This window comes from Octopus bimaculoides, chromosome 25 (assembly GCF_046866305.1).
Source record: "Octopus bimaculoides isolate indiv1 chromosome 25, ASM4686630v1, whole genome shotgun sequence".
NCBI lineage: Eukaryota > Metazoa > Mollusca > Cephalopoda > Octopoda > Octopodidae > Octopus > Octopus bimaculoides.
The window spans coordinates 9039269-9053088 of NC_142952.1; the positions used below are offsets into that span (position 1 = coordinate 9039269).

Consider the following 13820-nt stretch of genomic DNA (forward strand, 5'->3'; position numbering starts at 1 on the left):
TGAGCTCGGAACGCAAAGCATCTTGTCCGATGCGCTAATGATTCTACTAGTTCACCGCGCCAAGATTAATGTTATTAAAGAATATATAATAAATATTTTGCCAAAGGATCTCGGTAGGAAATTATCTTAAAGTCTAAGAAAATATAGTTAGAGTTTTCATTTTCTGAAAGGTCCAGTCAATTAGACACCCTACCCTAGTATATGACTAGTGTTGAAATTTAACAGCGCTTCGGCAGGAATTTGGAGGTCGATATTAAATTTGATGTTAAGGTGGAGAGTTGGCCCCTTAATACACTGGACAAAATGCTTATCGGCCCTTTGGCTGTTACTACGTTCCGCCGGGGTCGACTTTGTCTTTCATCCTTTCGGGGTCGATAAAATAAGTACCGGTCGGAAAATAAGTACTCGAGTTGATATAATTGACTACCCCTATCTCCCCAAAATTTCAGGCCTGGTGCCTCTAGCAAATGGGATTTAAAATTTGGCGGGTTAGGGTGTATAAATGTGTCGGACGAAATGTGTTGCGTTTCTGGCTCTTTGTCGTCAGTATCTATTCCGGCTGATTGCGTTCTGAGTTCAAATCCTACCTTAGCTTATTTATCCTTCAGAACTTATATCATATCGATTTGTTAACAAGACACAAGGTCACAGATTAATAGGGAGATGATCTAGCCCTTTATATCGATTCCTGTAGTTGATTGGATCTTGGTTTTATAGAATCCACAGGGATGAAAGACAGTTTTTCTTTGGCAGGATTTGAACTCAGAAGGTAAAGAGCCGTAATACTGCAGACCTTCTACTAATTTTGAATTCTCTACCCTAACACCCTATCTAGTTCTGACCCCAAATGATGTCCAAGTTAATGTCTCCTTTCAGCTCTTTATTTACTCTCCTTACTTTGATGAATAGGGATGGGAAGAATAGAATTCTTCGCGTTACGGAAATACAGATATTCCTTATTACAGATATTCCGACCCCACTCACCCTTATATTTACATGTCATTTCACTTTTCGGGGCAACCCGTTGCGTAACGTGATAACTCATGTCCTCGCAAGGCGAGGGTGTGGGCTTCCGTAACGCGGGGGTATGTGTATCAGTAATATACGGGGGGTCTACTTAATCGATAATCGATCGTACGTTTCACAGTATTCGAACTCAAGAAAGGCGGGTGGACTGGCAAACTCGTCTTCGTGCCGGACAAAATGAATTACGGTTTTCTTTACGCTCCGAGTTCAAATCACGCCTTTCATTCCCTCCAGGTAGGGACGGAAGGCCGATAAAAAATTTACCAACCAACTGTTGGGCGCTGATACAATCAATTGCCTTCTCCTTCCCACGCACGCGCGAAATATATTCGTGACCCATAGTTTTACATTTGGAATCAATGCATTTTTCTCCGGCGGAGCTTTTAACATTCTAAATCAACATAAAACTAATAACATTTAATGACAAGGAAGTAAAAAGCTATATTGTAGTAGCATCAGCTGTGGATTTTATAACAACATTCGTAACAACAACGGCAACAGCAGCAGTAGCAGGAACAATTACAACAGCACCAGCAGCAGTTATCAGCAGTAGCTGAGTTCAGTTTGTTCAAACTAAATCATTTAGCTTTCGTTATTCGTTTGAAGAGCCTCCAGTCTCGTATAGTTCCTACTGTAAAGCGAAGAACAATGGTGAGTACCAGACGAATTTTCTTTGAACACTGTTTCTTCTCCCAGTCTCTGGATCTCGCTTCTCAACCCCACTCACCCTTACATTTACATGTCATTTACTTTTTTTTATTATTTCCTTTTTTTTCTTTTCCTCTGTCATTGATTTTTCTTTTCTTACGTTCGGGTTCCAAATCGTGTAAAAGTCGAACTTTGCAGGGATCGAAAAAAAATAAAGTACCAGTCAAGTACTGGGGTCAATTTAATCGCTTTGCGCCTTTTTCTTTTTAAATCTGCAGTCCCTGTGCCAAAACTTGAAACATTATTATTATTATTATTATTATTATTTTTATTATGTGAGTTCAAATTCCGCCGGGGTCGACTTTGCCTCTCATCCTTTCGGGGTCGATTAAATAAGTACCAGTCATGCACTGGAGTCGATGTGATTGACTTAATCCCTTTCCCCAAACCTGAGGCCTTGTACTTCCAGTAGAAAGGATCATTATTATTATTATCATTATTATTATTAAGAATTGGAGAAGTCACTTGCCCTTGGTGTTTAGGGAGTTCTTGTACGGTTGGGTGCCTCGATTATCCCTAAAGGTCCTTCTGCATCAAGAGGACCATATCACTATCATCTATTTTTCTCGTCTTTTTTCCTTTTACTGTTGTATACTATGTACGCTTCCCTTCTTTCTTGTATTGTATGCTATATATATATATATATATATATATATATATATATATGCGAGTAAAAATAAATACAAAAAAGGTGGGTTTTTTGTACGGTTGTGTATAGAGGAATATATTATTTTGTTTAAAAGAGTTCCAACACTGTGTGTTTTTTATGTTTTATTTATATTCCTGCAGAACCAATGTGGGGTATAGAATATGGAATATATAATATAATATACAATATATAATATAAAATAAAATAAAATAAAAATGGATGGCACCATGAAAGAAAGTATTGAATGTAGATGAAATATTGAGTGTTCAATATAAAGGATCAAATATATAAATATATAAAGGTGACTCGAGTTTCAGCGCTAGTTCCCTTCGTCATGGCCGGTATGACAGAAAGTCTGTCATACCGGCCATGACGAAGGGAAATAGCCCTGAAACTCGAGTCGCCTTTATATATTTATATTTATATATTTATATATTTGATCCTTTATATTGAACACTCAATATTTCATCTACATTCAATACTTTCTTTCATGGTGCCATCAATTTTTATTTTATTTTATTTAATATTATATATTGTATATTATATTATATATTGTATATTCCATATTCTATACCCCACATTGGTTCTGCAGGAATATAAATAAAACATAAAAAACAGACAGTGTTGGAACTCTTTTAAACAAAATAATATATATATATATATATATATATATATATGCATAATTATGATAATAATATTAGGGATAAAAATCCAAATTTACAGGTAAAAATTCAATTTAATTTAATTTATTAAAATTAAATTAAATTTCACAATATATAATATATAAATATATAATTTAGAGAAAAAAACCCACAATTCTTGAATTCTTCCATGAAAATCCACAGTCACATATAGAAAAATTTAATAAGTAAATACACTAAAAAGACCTATAATAAAAATACAAAGTAATAAATATTAAAATAATAATAATAAATATTAAAATAATAATTTGAACTCACATAATAATAATAATAATAATATTTTATTATTTTATTATTTATTAAGAAAACGTATAGTTTATAAATAATAAATAATACAGACCTAACCTCCTGGTAGAATAGGGCCACCAACAAAGGCCAATCAAGAAACTCCGCAGGTCCTGGATCTAAACTCAAGAGCAGATATTTTGGTGGGATGCCATTCGATTATATCGACCTCACTACTCGACTGGTACTTTTATTAATCGATCTCGGAAAAATGAAAATGTAAATTCGACGTCGATCCGCAAAGTCCAAGACGGCGCGATTTGAACTTGGATGGTAAAAAGACGCTACTAAATACAACAAAGTATTTCGTTCACCCACCTCTTTCGATTGTTTGATTGGTTGATTTCGCTAACGGGATTTAATAAAGTTAACGATTTTCAATATAGGGCCAAAGTTGTAAATTTTGAGGGTGTATATGTGTGGGGAATGTATTATGGTGGAAATGTGGCCAAGGCATGGCCAAAAGTTTAAAAAGTTCGCTTCGCAATCACAAGAGACCGGGTTCAATCGATCCTAATGCACGGCATGCTGGGTAGGTGTTTTTTTTTTTTCCATAGCCACGAGACGAACCAAACTTCGTGGGTGAAACTGAATGAGTAGATAGATACTATACAGAAGCTCCACGGGAGGATTGTACCCGTAATTTACCCATTCAACCTTGTGACACACATTATGTCACACTCATTCGGATTGAAGATTACGTTACGGCTACACTCTACGTCTGTGGAATATTCAGCCACTTATACAATAATTCAATTAGTAGGTGACTCAGTCGATCAAACAATTGAACATTCATCCTCAAATACGACTGAGATCTATTTTATTAAACCGCACTCGATGTCTCTCCCCCCCCCCCCACACACACACACCTTTTTTGGTCGCGAATCCACCCTTCTTCCCTAAAACAATGAAAAGCGATGTTTCTATTCACTGGATTCGAAGTAAGAATACGAAACAAAGTAAGGGCGGCGAGCTGGAGAATTGTTAGGACAACGGGCAAAACGCTTAGCGACATTTCGTCTGTCTCCACGTTCTGAGTTCAAATTCCACCAAAGTCGACTTTGCCTTTGATCCTTTCGGGTTCGATAAAAAGAGTACCATTTGAGCACTGGGATTGATGCTATCCACTTAGCCCCTCCTCCGAACTTGTTGGCCTTGTGCCAAAATTTGAAATCAATATGAAGCAGAGTAAGAACCCATAAGGGAAAAAAATAAAAATAAAAAAATAGATTCTAAATGAAGGCCAAGGTCAAGAATTGTGAGGGGAGGGTGTTAGTCGAGATCATCTACCCCAGTACTTCATTGGTACTTTATATATTTTTCGGCCCCGAAAGAATAAAATAAAGACTGGCCTCGGCAGGATTTGAACTCAGAACGTAAAATGCTGGAATAAAACTGCACGACTTTTTTTATATTTCGTTTTTTTTTTGTTTTTTCTGAAGCTCTAACGATTCTACAAGTCGGTCACCAAGAAAGAAAATAAGTAATAAAAATCTATCTTTAAAAATTCTAGTAGGTGGATAGTTGGGTGTCTATTTATGAATTCTGGATTTTCTGTTTCAGAGAGAAAAAAAAAAAAGATATTTGATACGAACCAGGGGTAGTGGGGAAGGGAGCCTATATAATGTCGCTCGAGTTGCTAGAAATAACAGCAAAATCTCCTTTCTCAAATATCATTAAGGAAGGGCAGGGAAGTGCCTGGCTAAAATACATCAGGCAATAAGCTGTTGATGTTAGTATCAAGACAAAATCACACCCTACCGCCACCGAGGACAAAATCCAACCGGACAAATTTTAAACAAAAATATCAACTAATAAATATCTTTAATCTTTTTTATAAAATTTCACTTTCCTAAAATATTTTTATCGTAAAAAAAAAAAACAAGACCCCGGGGGATTTTGTCTGGTGGGGGAGGGGGATTTTGTCCAGCGGGGATTTGGTCCTCGGAGAGATTTTGTCCTCGGAGGAATTTTGTCCTAGTACCGTTGCAGTTACTATTACCACTACTTCTTTTTCGTCTACTACTATTGTCACACACATACGCACACACGTGCACACACAAACACACGTAGTAACAAAAGGAATCACTGCATAATTGCGTGATATGCTAGAAATAACAGCCAAATCACTGTCCTTTCAGACTCAAATCTCACACCTTTCTGTCACGGTGAAATGGCAGAATTTTCAGAGTTCCCCGTAGAATGTCTTGTGTCGTGGTCTTTGTTCCAGCTCCATGGTCCTTGAGTTCTAACCTCACCGAGGTCGACTCAGCCTTTCATCCATTTGGGCCGTCGATAAATAAGATGATACCAGTCACGCACTGGATCATTTTTCTTCAACACTCTTTTTCTCTCTCTCTCTCTCTCTCTCTTTCTCTTTCACTCTCCCTCTCTCAGATTGACATAGAATGAGGGACAGGTTGACATTTAATGTGTATAGGTTGACATCTGGCAAGTGACGGTTTGACAACTAGCGGCGAACAGTTTGACACCTAGCAGGTGTTAATTTCATATCTAGCGGGAAACATTGACATCTGAGGGTGGAAAAGTTTGACATGCGGTGGGGAACAGGTTAACGTTTAACGGATGACAGACTGACATCCGGCAGACGACAGTTTGACATCCGACAGGGAACAAGTTGACATCCATCATGTAACAGTTTGACATATAGCACGGGACAAGTTGACATCTAGTGGGGAACATGATGATGTCTAGGGGAGAACAGGCTGACATCAGGCAGGGAAAACAGGTCTCACATTTAACGAGGGACGGGTCGATATCTGGTGAACAGGTGAGACGAAAACAGCGTGGAATCCTATTATGTGTGTGTCTGTGTGTGTGTGTCTGTGTCTGTGTGTCTGTGTCTGTGTGTCTGTGTCTGTGTGTGTGTGTGTGTGTGTGTGTGTGTGTGTGTGTGTGTGTGGTTGTGTGTCTTTGTGCTTGTGTATGTCACCCACCATTTTAAAACCGGTGTTGTTTTGTTTGTGCCTCCGTAACTTAGCGGTTCGGCAAAACAGTCCAATAAGATAAGTACCAGACTTAAGAGAAAGAAAAGTACCGGCTGAGATCTATTTGTTCGAGTAAAACCCTTCAAGGTGATGCTCCATCATGGCCGCAGTCCAATGACTGAAACAAGTAAAAGATAAAAGAAAAAATATTTTTAGTTGTTTATTTGTATTTATGTTTCTTTATTTGTTAAGGAAGCCCTCATTCAACCTCTTCGCTATACTCCTTTCTTCTTATTGGTCTTAACCAGATTTTCAGGATATCCTCAATCCACAATCAGTTCTTTTCTTCAAAGTGGTTTTCTTTCTTCTGTATCCGATTCCGTTTCCTTAAGTGCTAATCCACAACGTCAGACATGATGCTCACTCAACACTGCCCATTTGACCTTCACCATTGACTTTCACTGTCCGTGTCAAGGTCACTGATTCCTTTAAATCTAATTGCATCTTACATCTGACTGGATCCTAGTTAGCCACACCACCACCACCACTACTCCTACTACCATCACCATCATAATTTTTATTTTCCTTATTATCCAGCGAGCTAGCAGAATCGTTAGCACGCCGAGTGAAATGCTTAGCGGTATATCCTCTGCCGCTACGTTCTGAGTTCAAATTCCGCCGAGGTCGACTTTGCCTTTCATCCTTTCGGGGTCGATTAAATAAGTACCAGTTACGCAGAACCCTGCTGTACTCTTTCACCACAACTTTCTTTCACTCTTTCTTCCTATTTCTGTTGTATCTGTATTTCAAAGGGTCAGCCTTGTTACACTCTGTGTCACGCTGAATCTCCCCTGAGAACTACGTTAAGGGTACACGTGTCTGTGGAGTGCTCAGTCACTTGCACGTTAATTTCACGAGCAGGCTGTTTCGTTGATCGGATCAACTGGAGCCCTCGTCGTCGTAACCGACGGAGTGCCAACAAACTTCATTAGAGAAGACCTAGGGTTAAAGAACAACAATAATAACCATTATTTGACAGAAACGGATCTTGACTCAGAAACGATTGGCCGATCAACAAGTTCTGTAAATAGACAACGCCCGACATGCTAAAAATAAGCAAACAAATCTTTCAAATGCAGCCGTAATGTGTTTTTAAAGAAAACAAATAGGAAGTATATTTTAGGTTTTATTTGTTAGTTATTAGGTTCTGGCCGTGCTGGGGCACCGTCTTGAAGGGTTTAGTCAAACAAATTAACCTATGCACTAACGTTTTCGTTTTGTATTAATTTCCCCTTCTATTGGTCTCTATTGCCGAACCGCTAATTTACGGGGACGTAAATAAATGAATATCGGTTTTCAAGCGATGGTAGGACACAACCAAACACATGCTCACACACAACATACATATGCGTACATATATACACGTGCGTGTGTGTGTGTGTGTGTGTGTGTGTGTGTGTGTGTGTGTGTGTGTGTGTGTGTGTGTGTGTGTGTGTGTGCGACGAGCTCCCACGCAGTTTCCGCCTAACAAATTCACTCACAAGACATTGATCGACCCGAGGCTGCAGTGGAAAACCCAAGGTGTCGCGGAGTGGGACTGAACTCAAAACGACGTGGCTGCAAGACAAGCTTCCTAACCACACAGCCATGTCTGTGCCAGTGTGTATATATGCATGCAGGTACGTGTGTGTGTATAGATGTATATGCATGTATATATGTACACATGTATATGTGTATATATATATGTATATGTGTATATATATATATATATATATATATATATATATATATATATATATGGGTACGTATATATGTGTGTGTGTACATATATGCGTATATGTATGTATATACATGTGTGTGTGTGTGTGTGTGTGTGTGTGTGTGTGTGTGAATTGCAATTAAACTTTCGACCGAACGTGTACGTTTATTTTTAGACTGACACGATCAGGTGTATAGCAGGTTCAGAGGTGAGTCAATCGGCCTAGGGTTAAATAACAACAGCGATAAGCTACCGGATCTGTTAGAAAGATAAAGAGTTGAGGCTTGGACATAATTGGGTTTCTGATTCGTCATCGTTACCGTCTTTCTTTCCTTCTTTCTCTCTCTCTCTCTCTCTCTCTGTCGCTTTTGCTCTCTCGCTCTCTCTCTTAAAATATATATATATATATATATGTATATATTGCACAAGCTATCTCTCACACACACACAAACACATATATATATGCACACACACAAACACATATATATATATATATGCACACACACACACACACACACACACACACACATGGACGCATGTATGTACACACAAAGAGAATAAAGTAAAAGCTGGTATATTTACCGGTCACGGCCAGCAGCTGAAAATAACACCCGGAAGTAGAATACAAACGAGTGTGAATATTGTGGGTACGTGTGTTTGTGTGTGTGTACGTATGTATGTATGTATGTATGTATGTATGTGTATGTATGTATGTATGTATTATGAATGTATGTATGAATGCATGTATGTATATATATATATGTCTGTATATATTATATATGTATATATATATATATATATATGGGAGAATATACAAATAATAACAACAGACGAGGACAGGTGGTGTAAATAACAAAAGGATATATTAGTATGACGCTCGGGAATACGGAAAGTCTATACATATATATGTATAAATGTATATATTATATCTATGTGCATATGTAATGTATGTATATATTATATATGTATATACACATATATATGTTTATACGTGTGCATGTACTTGTCTCCGCGGGTATGTATGTATGTATGTACGTGTATCTATATATATATATGCATGTATATATGTACGTATGTGTATATGTATATATGTGAGTATGTACGTATGTATGTGTATGTATGTATATATGTATGTATGTATGTGTATGTATGAATGCATGTATGCATCTATGTAAGTATGTATGTATGTATGTATGTATGTATGTCTACCCTAAAACAGGGGCTTCAGCCCTGTCATGTTCTCATTAGTATTTTACTTCAACCTACAAAACCTCCAGCTGGTTATCCTCCATACAATCTACACCTGTCAGCGAAAAGGCTTTGGGATCCCAGCACATTGACCCGCCTCCTTGAGCTATCGTAAATAATTTAAGGTTGGCTGCGCCCCACCGGGGAGGAGCGAATAAGCTACCGAACGAAACTGTGCGCGCGTGGTTGCTCGAACTTGAAGGAAACAACAATCAAATTTCCCTCAAATCCAACACTGTCGTCTTAATATAGATGAATACATCGGAATAATATAACCTCAGATATGAATTAGAAGATAAAACGTGATGGTCACAGCTTGATCGCCAGTGATTATGGATCTTGTCGATCAGTTTGAGAAGGGAAGAATACAGTGGATAAAGCAATGTTGTGATGTAATCCCTCTGGATTCACTGTTAGAATGTTTGAGACGATCTTAAGGCTGTAAGCTGCAAGTTGACCTGGAGTTAAAAAGCGACAAATAAAACTTTCAACCATCGCTAGAATTGATCCTACTATGTTACTGTTACTTATTTTATCAATTACTATGGGATATTTCGGCTCTCATTAAACTTGAACTAGAGCGGAAGTGACGTAACAGACAGAATTCTGCGAAACTTCCGGTCGTCTGTATTCTCTATCATTCGCCGCCATTTCTCAACTTTTTTAGGAAATATATAACGTATGCCTCAATAATATTAGAATGAGACGGGAGCAATGTGAAATGAAATAACTTGTTCAAAGATACTACGCACTACCCAGTCTCGGTATTGAAACCACGACGTTACGCTTGTGAGCTGAATACCATAATCATTATAAATGTAAAAAAAAACTTAAATGAATTGAGAGATTTCTAGATGAATATAAATAGAGTATTACTTTTTTTTACATAGAGAAGACTGACAGTGACTTCGACGTTCAAGTTTAGTTACCTTTGACACATAAAGTCACTGTTAACCATTTCCTTCTCAATATTTCTGTCCATGAAGGCAACGAGCTAGAAGAGTCGTTATCATCCTGGGTGAGATGCTTAGTGGCATTTCGTGTACCTTTACGTTCTGAGTTCAAATTCTGTTGGGGTCCACTTATGCATTTCATCCATTCAGGGTGGGTACAATAAGTACCAGTCGAGCACTGGGGTCGATGCAATTGTCTTACCCCATCCTCAAAACTGCTGGCCTTGTACCAAAATTTGAAAACAATATTTCTGTGTATATATGTATGTATGTATGTATGTATGTATGTATGTAGGTAGGTAGGTAGGTTTATATACGTATATGTACGTATACATTAGCAAGTACATATATGTACATACATTCTACACACACACATACACTTACACACACACATATATATATATATATATATATATATATATATATATATATATATATATATATATATTATCGTTGGACTTTATTACTCCACGTTATTTATTTCAGTGATTTTCTGCGTGAGTTTTAACCATGCTAATTTTTCCCTCCTACCAACTTACGATGATGTACATTAATCTGATATATCTATCTAGTAAATTCTCTCATCTACACTTGTGTAAAAACAAAGTCATTACTCCGCTGAAGAGATTTAGTTAAAAATAGATCAAAACATGTGTGCAGTTGTCTCCCATATCTGCTTGGTGAAATCATTACAATAATATTAGTGATTGAGATAATCCTGTAGTTTCCTCAATACATATGTATTTCTAATTAATTATTTTTATACGCGCTTCAGAAAAGTTAACTAATTAAAGTGATTAGCTGGTCGACTATTCTTTTAAGAAAAGAACCTCGAGGTGAGCGTGTGCGTCTCTGAAACGCGTCTCTCTGAGTTTCTAAACACGTGCGCGCGCAAAAGCACACACACACACACACACACACACACACACACATATACGTTCGCACACACATATACGTACATATAGCTAGCTACATATGCGCGTGCATGCATATATATACATATACACATATACACATATATGTAATGCACACGCATATTACACACACATATAGATATACACATGTGTATGTGTGTGTGAAGATAGATAGATAGATAGATAGATAGATAGATAGATAGATAATCAAATCGTGTAACCATTTTGTTATATAAATGTTGCTAAGCAACTCTACGATACTTTATTTTTTTCCCCAATTTTAAACTATCAAGCTGATTATATTAAAAGGTAAGACAGCATTAATATATTTTATTCAATAGACCATCGAACAATGGCTAAACTACATGTACATAATGCAGGTTATGGTTGGCGAAGGGTAGGATTTCATGAGATGAAAATACCACCAATAGTATTAAATCTCCTATTTGTGAAATAGCGTAGTTTCGAACGCCATGAGTGTATGTTGTGATGTTAAAAACAAAATCGTTTCTTTGTTATTCTCACTAAAGTCCAGCAAGTATTTTATGTAGTGAAAATCTTCACATGTTACGATGTGAGGTCCGGCTGGTCAAAATCGATAGTGTTGACGGACAAAAAAATCTTTTGCCAATTTTTTTATCCTTCTTTTTAATTGTTACTTTACTAATTTCAAATTCTGCCGAGGTCAACTTTACTTTCTCGCCGTTCCGTGTCAAATATAATAAGTATCACTCAAATATTGAATTCGATATAATCGATTATGTCACTCTCACACTCTTACAAATGTCTGTCTTTGTGTCGAAGTAGGAAATCAATGTGTGTGTGTTTGTCTGTTTGAATTTGTACGCATGCGTGTGTGTATGTGAATACAAATATATATATGATCTTTTCAAGCTGATTTTGTGATCACCTATCTCTCACCCTCTCTCTCCCTCTATTTCTCCTCTCTCTCTCCCTCTCTCGCTACACTATATATATGTGTGTGTGTGTGTGTGTGTGTGTGTTTGTTATTCCGTTCAGTTACAATAAAAACATATTTTTTACATTAATCTGTACTTTTCAAGAATACAAATTTATTATTCTTAAACAAGAATATTAATATTTATTGACCAATGACCCCAAAGTTTTCAGATAGTTGGAACATTTTTCTATCGATGGCTTAACTAGCCGAAACTTCGAAGTCGCTGTCAATAATATTCTTAAGAATAATGTGTGTGTGTGTGCGTGTGTGTGTGTGTGTGTGTGTGTGTCTGTGTGTCTGTGTGTGTGTGTGTGTGTGTGTGCGCGTGTGCATTTATACATTTATACATTTTTTCCCTTCCTTTCAAGCGTTATATCAGTAACAACTTTATTAAAATTTGTCCCTCTCGTTTTGTTTTTCCCTTGTTTTTTGTTCATCCACACACAAAACACACACACATATATATACTTGTATATTTATTTACTTATTTGTTTATTTATTTGTTTGTTTATTAGCCGTCATTTGCAACAATGAAAAGCTTTGGATTCGGTCTACGCACCTTTAAACGCTTCCCTGAGGTAAGTTGTTTTGTTAATATTGTTGTTGTTGTTGTTGTTGCTGAATTTACTGTAATTATTCTTCCAGATCTTGTCATGGTAATTGTTGTTGTTTTTCTGTAGTTGTCGCAGTCGTCGTCGTCGTCGTCGTTGTTGTTGTTGTTGTTGTTGTTAGGTCCACTGAGAGAAATTCTTCAAAGCAGAACAAGACATCTTACTTTCCTCTACTCTTGGCAGCAACAGGGAGGAATGTAGTTGTATCACTACTGCATAAATCGCTCTGAGGACTTGGTACTGCAAAAAATGTACAGAAATGTCTAACAAAGAAATGGTCAAAACTATATTATTATTATTATTATTATTGTTATTATATATATATATATATATATATATATAACAATTGAAGGAGATATGTCGATCTGATGAAACATCATTACATATTTAAACGGATTTGATTATTCTTTAAAAAAAAGATGTTCGCGCACTTTGATGTTAGAGAGAAAATACCACACACATAGACGCACACACACACACACACACACACAAACACACAAACACAGAAGCACATTACCTTTGGGATGCTTATATCACGTGGTTCGTCATTTAATAACGGGAACTTGAACATTTTCCAGTTGTCAACTAATTCCTCATACATGGACAGGACAATAATATTGTTGATTAAAATCATGCATTTTGTTAGATATATACGTGTGCGTGCATATATGTTTCTGTGCATGTGCTTGGTGTTTAGGGTGTTAGGCTCTCGATCGTAAGGTCGTGTGTTCGATTGCCAGTGGCGTGCTTTGTCCTGGTACCAGACACTTATTTCACGATGCTCCAATACATTCAACTGGCAAAATTGCGCTGAACCCTGCAGGGAAGTATGTTAAGGATACGCGCTGTAGAGCGCTCAGTCACTTGCCCGTTAATTTCACGGGCAAGCTGTTCCGTTGATCGTACCAAGTGGAACACTCGTCGTCGTAACCGACGGAGTACCAGTTACATATGTACATGTGTGTGTGTGTATAGATAAATAGACAGACAGACAGACAGACAGACAGATAGATAGATAGATAGATAGATAGATAATGTATGTATGTATACAGCCACA

The 13820-nt window shown here is 37.1% G+C and overlaps 1 protein-coding gene across 3 annotated transcripts in view; it reads left to right on the top strand.

Moving 5' to 3' along the window:
* Positions 1-1518: 1518 nt before the first annotated feature.
* The window catches only part of LOC106870497 (cytochrome c oxidase associated subunit FA4L3), a 20861-nt gene continuing 8559 nt past the window's right edge, over positions 1519-13820 (top strand). For 2 of the 3 annotated variants that reach the window (XR_016238310.1, XM_014916608.3), the window contains exons 1-2: positions 1519-1677; positions 12668-12730. Coding sequence is in view for 2 of the 3 variants with exons in the window: in XM_014916608.3 (XP_014772094.1) it covers positions 1675-1677; positions 12668-12730 (66 nt within the window). In the remaining variant the exon portion in view is untranslated. Of the gene's footprint in view, positions 1678-11435; positions 11501-12667; positions 12731-13820 lie in introns of those variants that run through there. The other variant, XM_052976306.2, reaches the window with a different exon arrangement.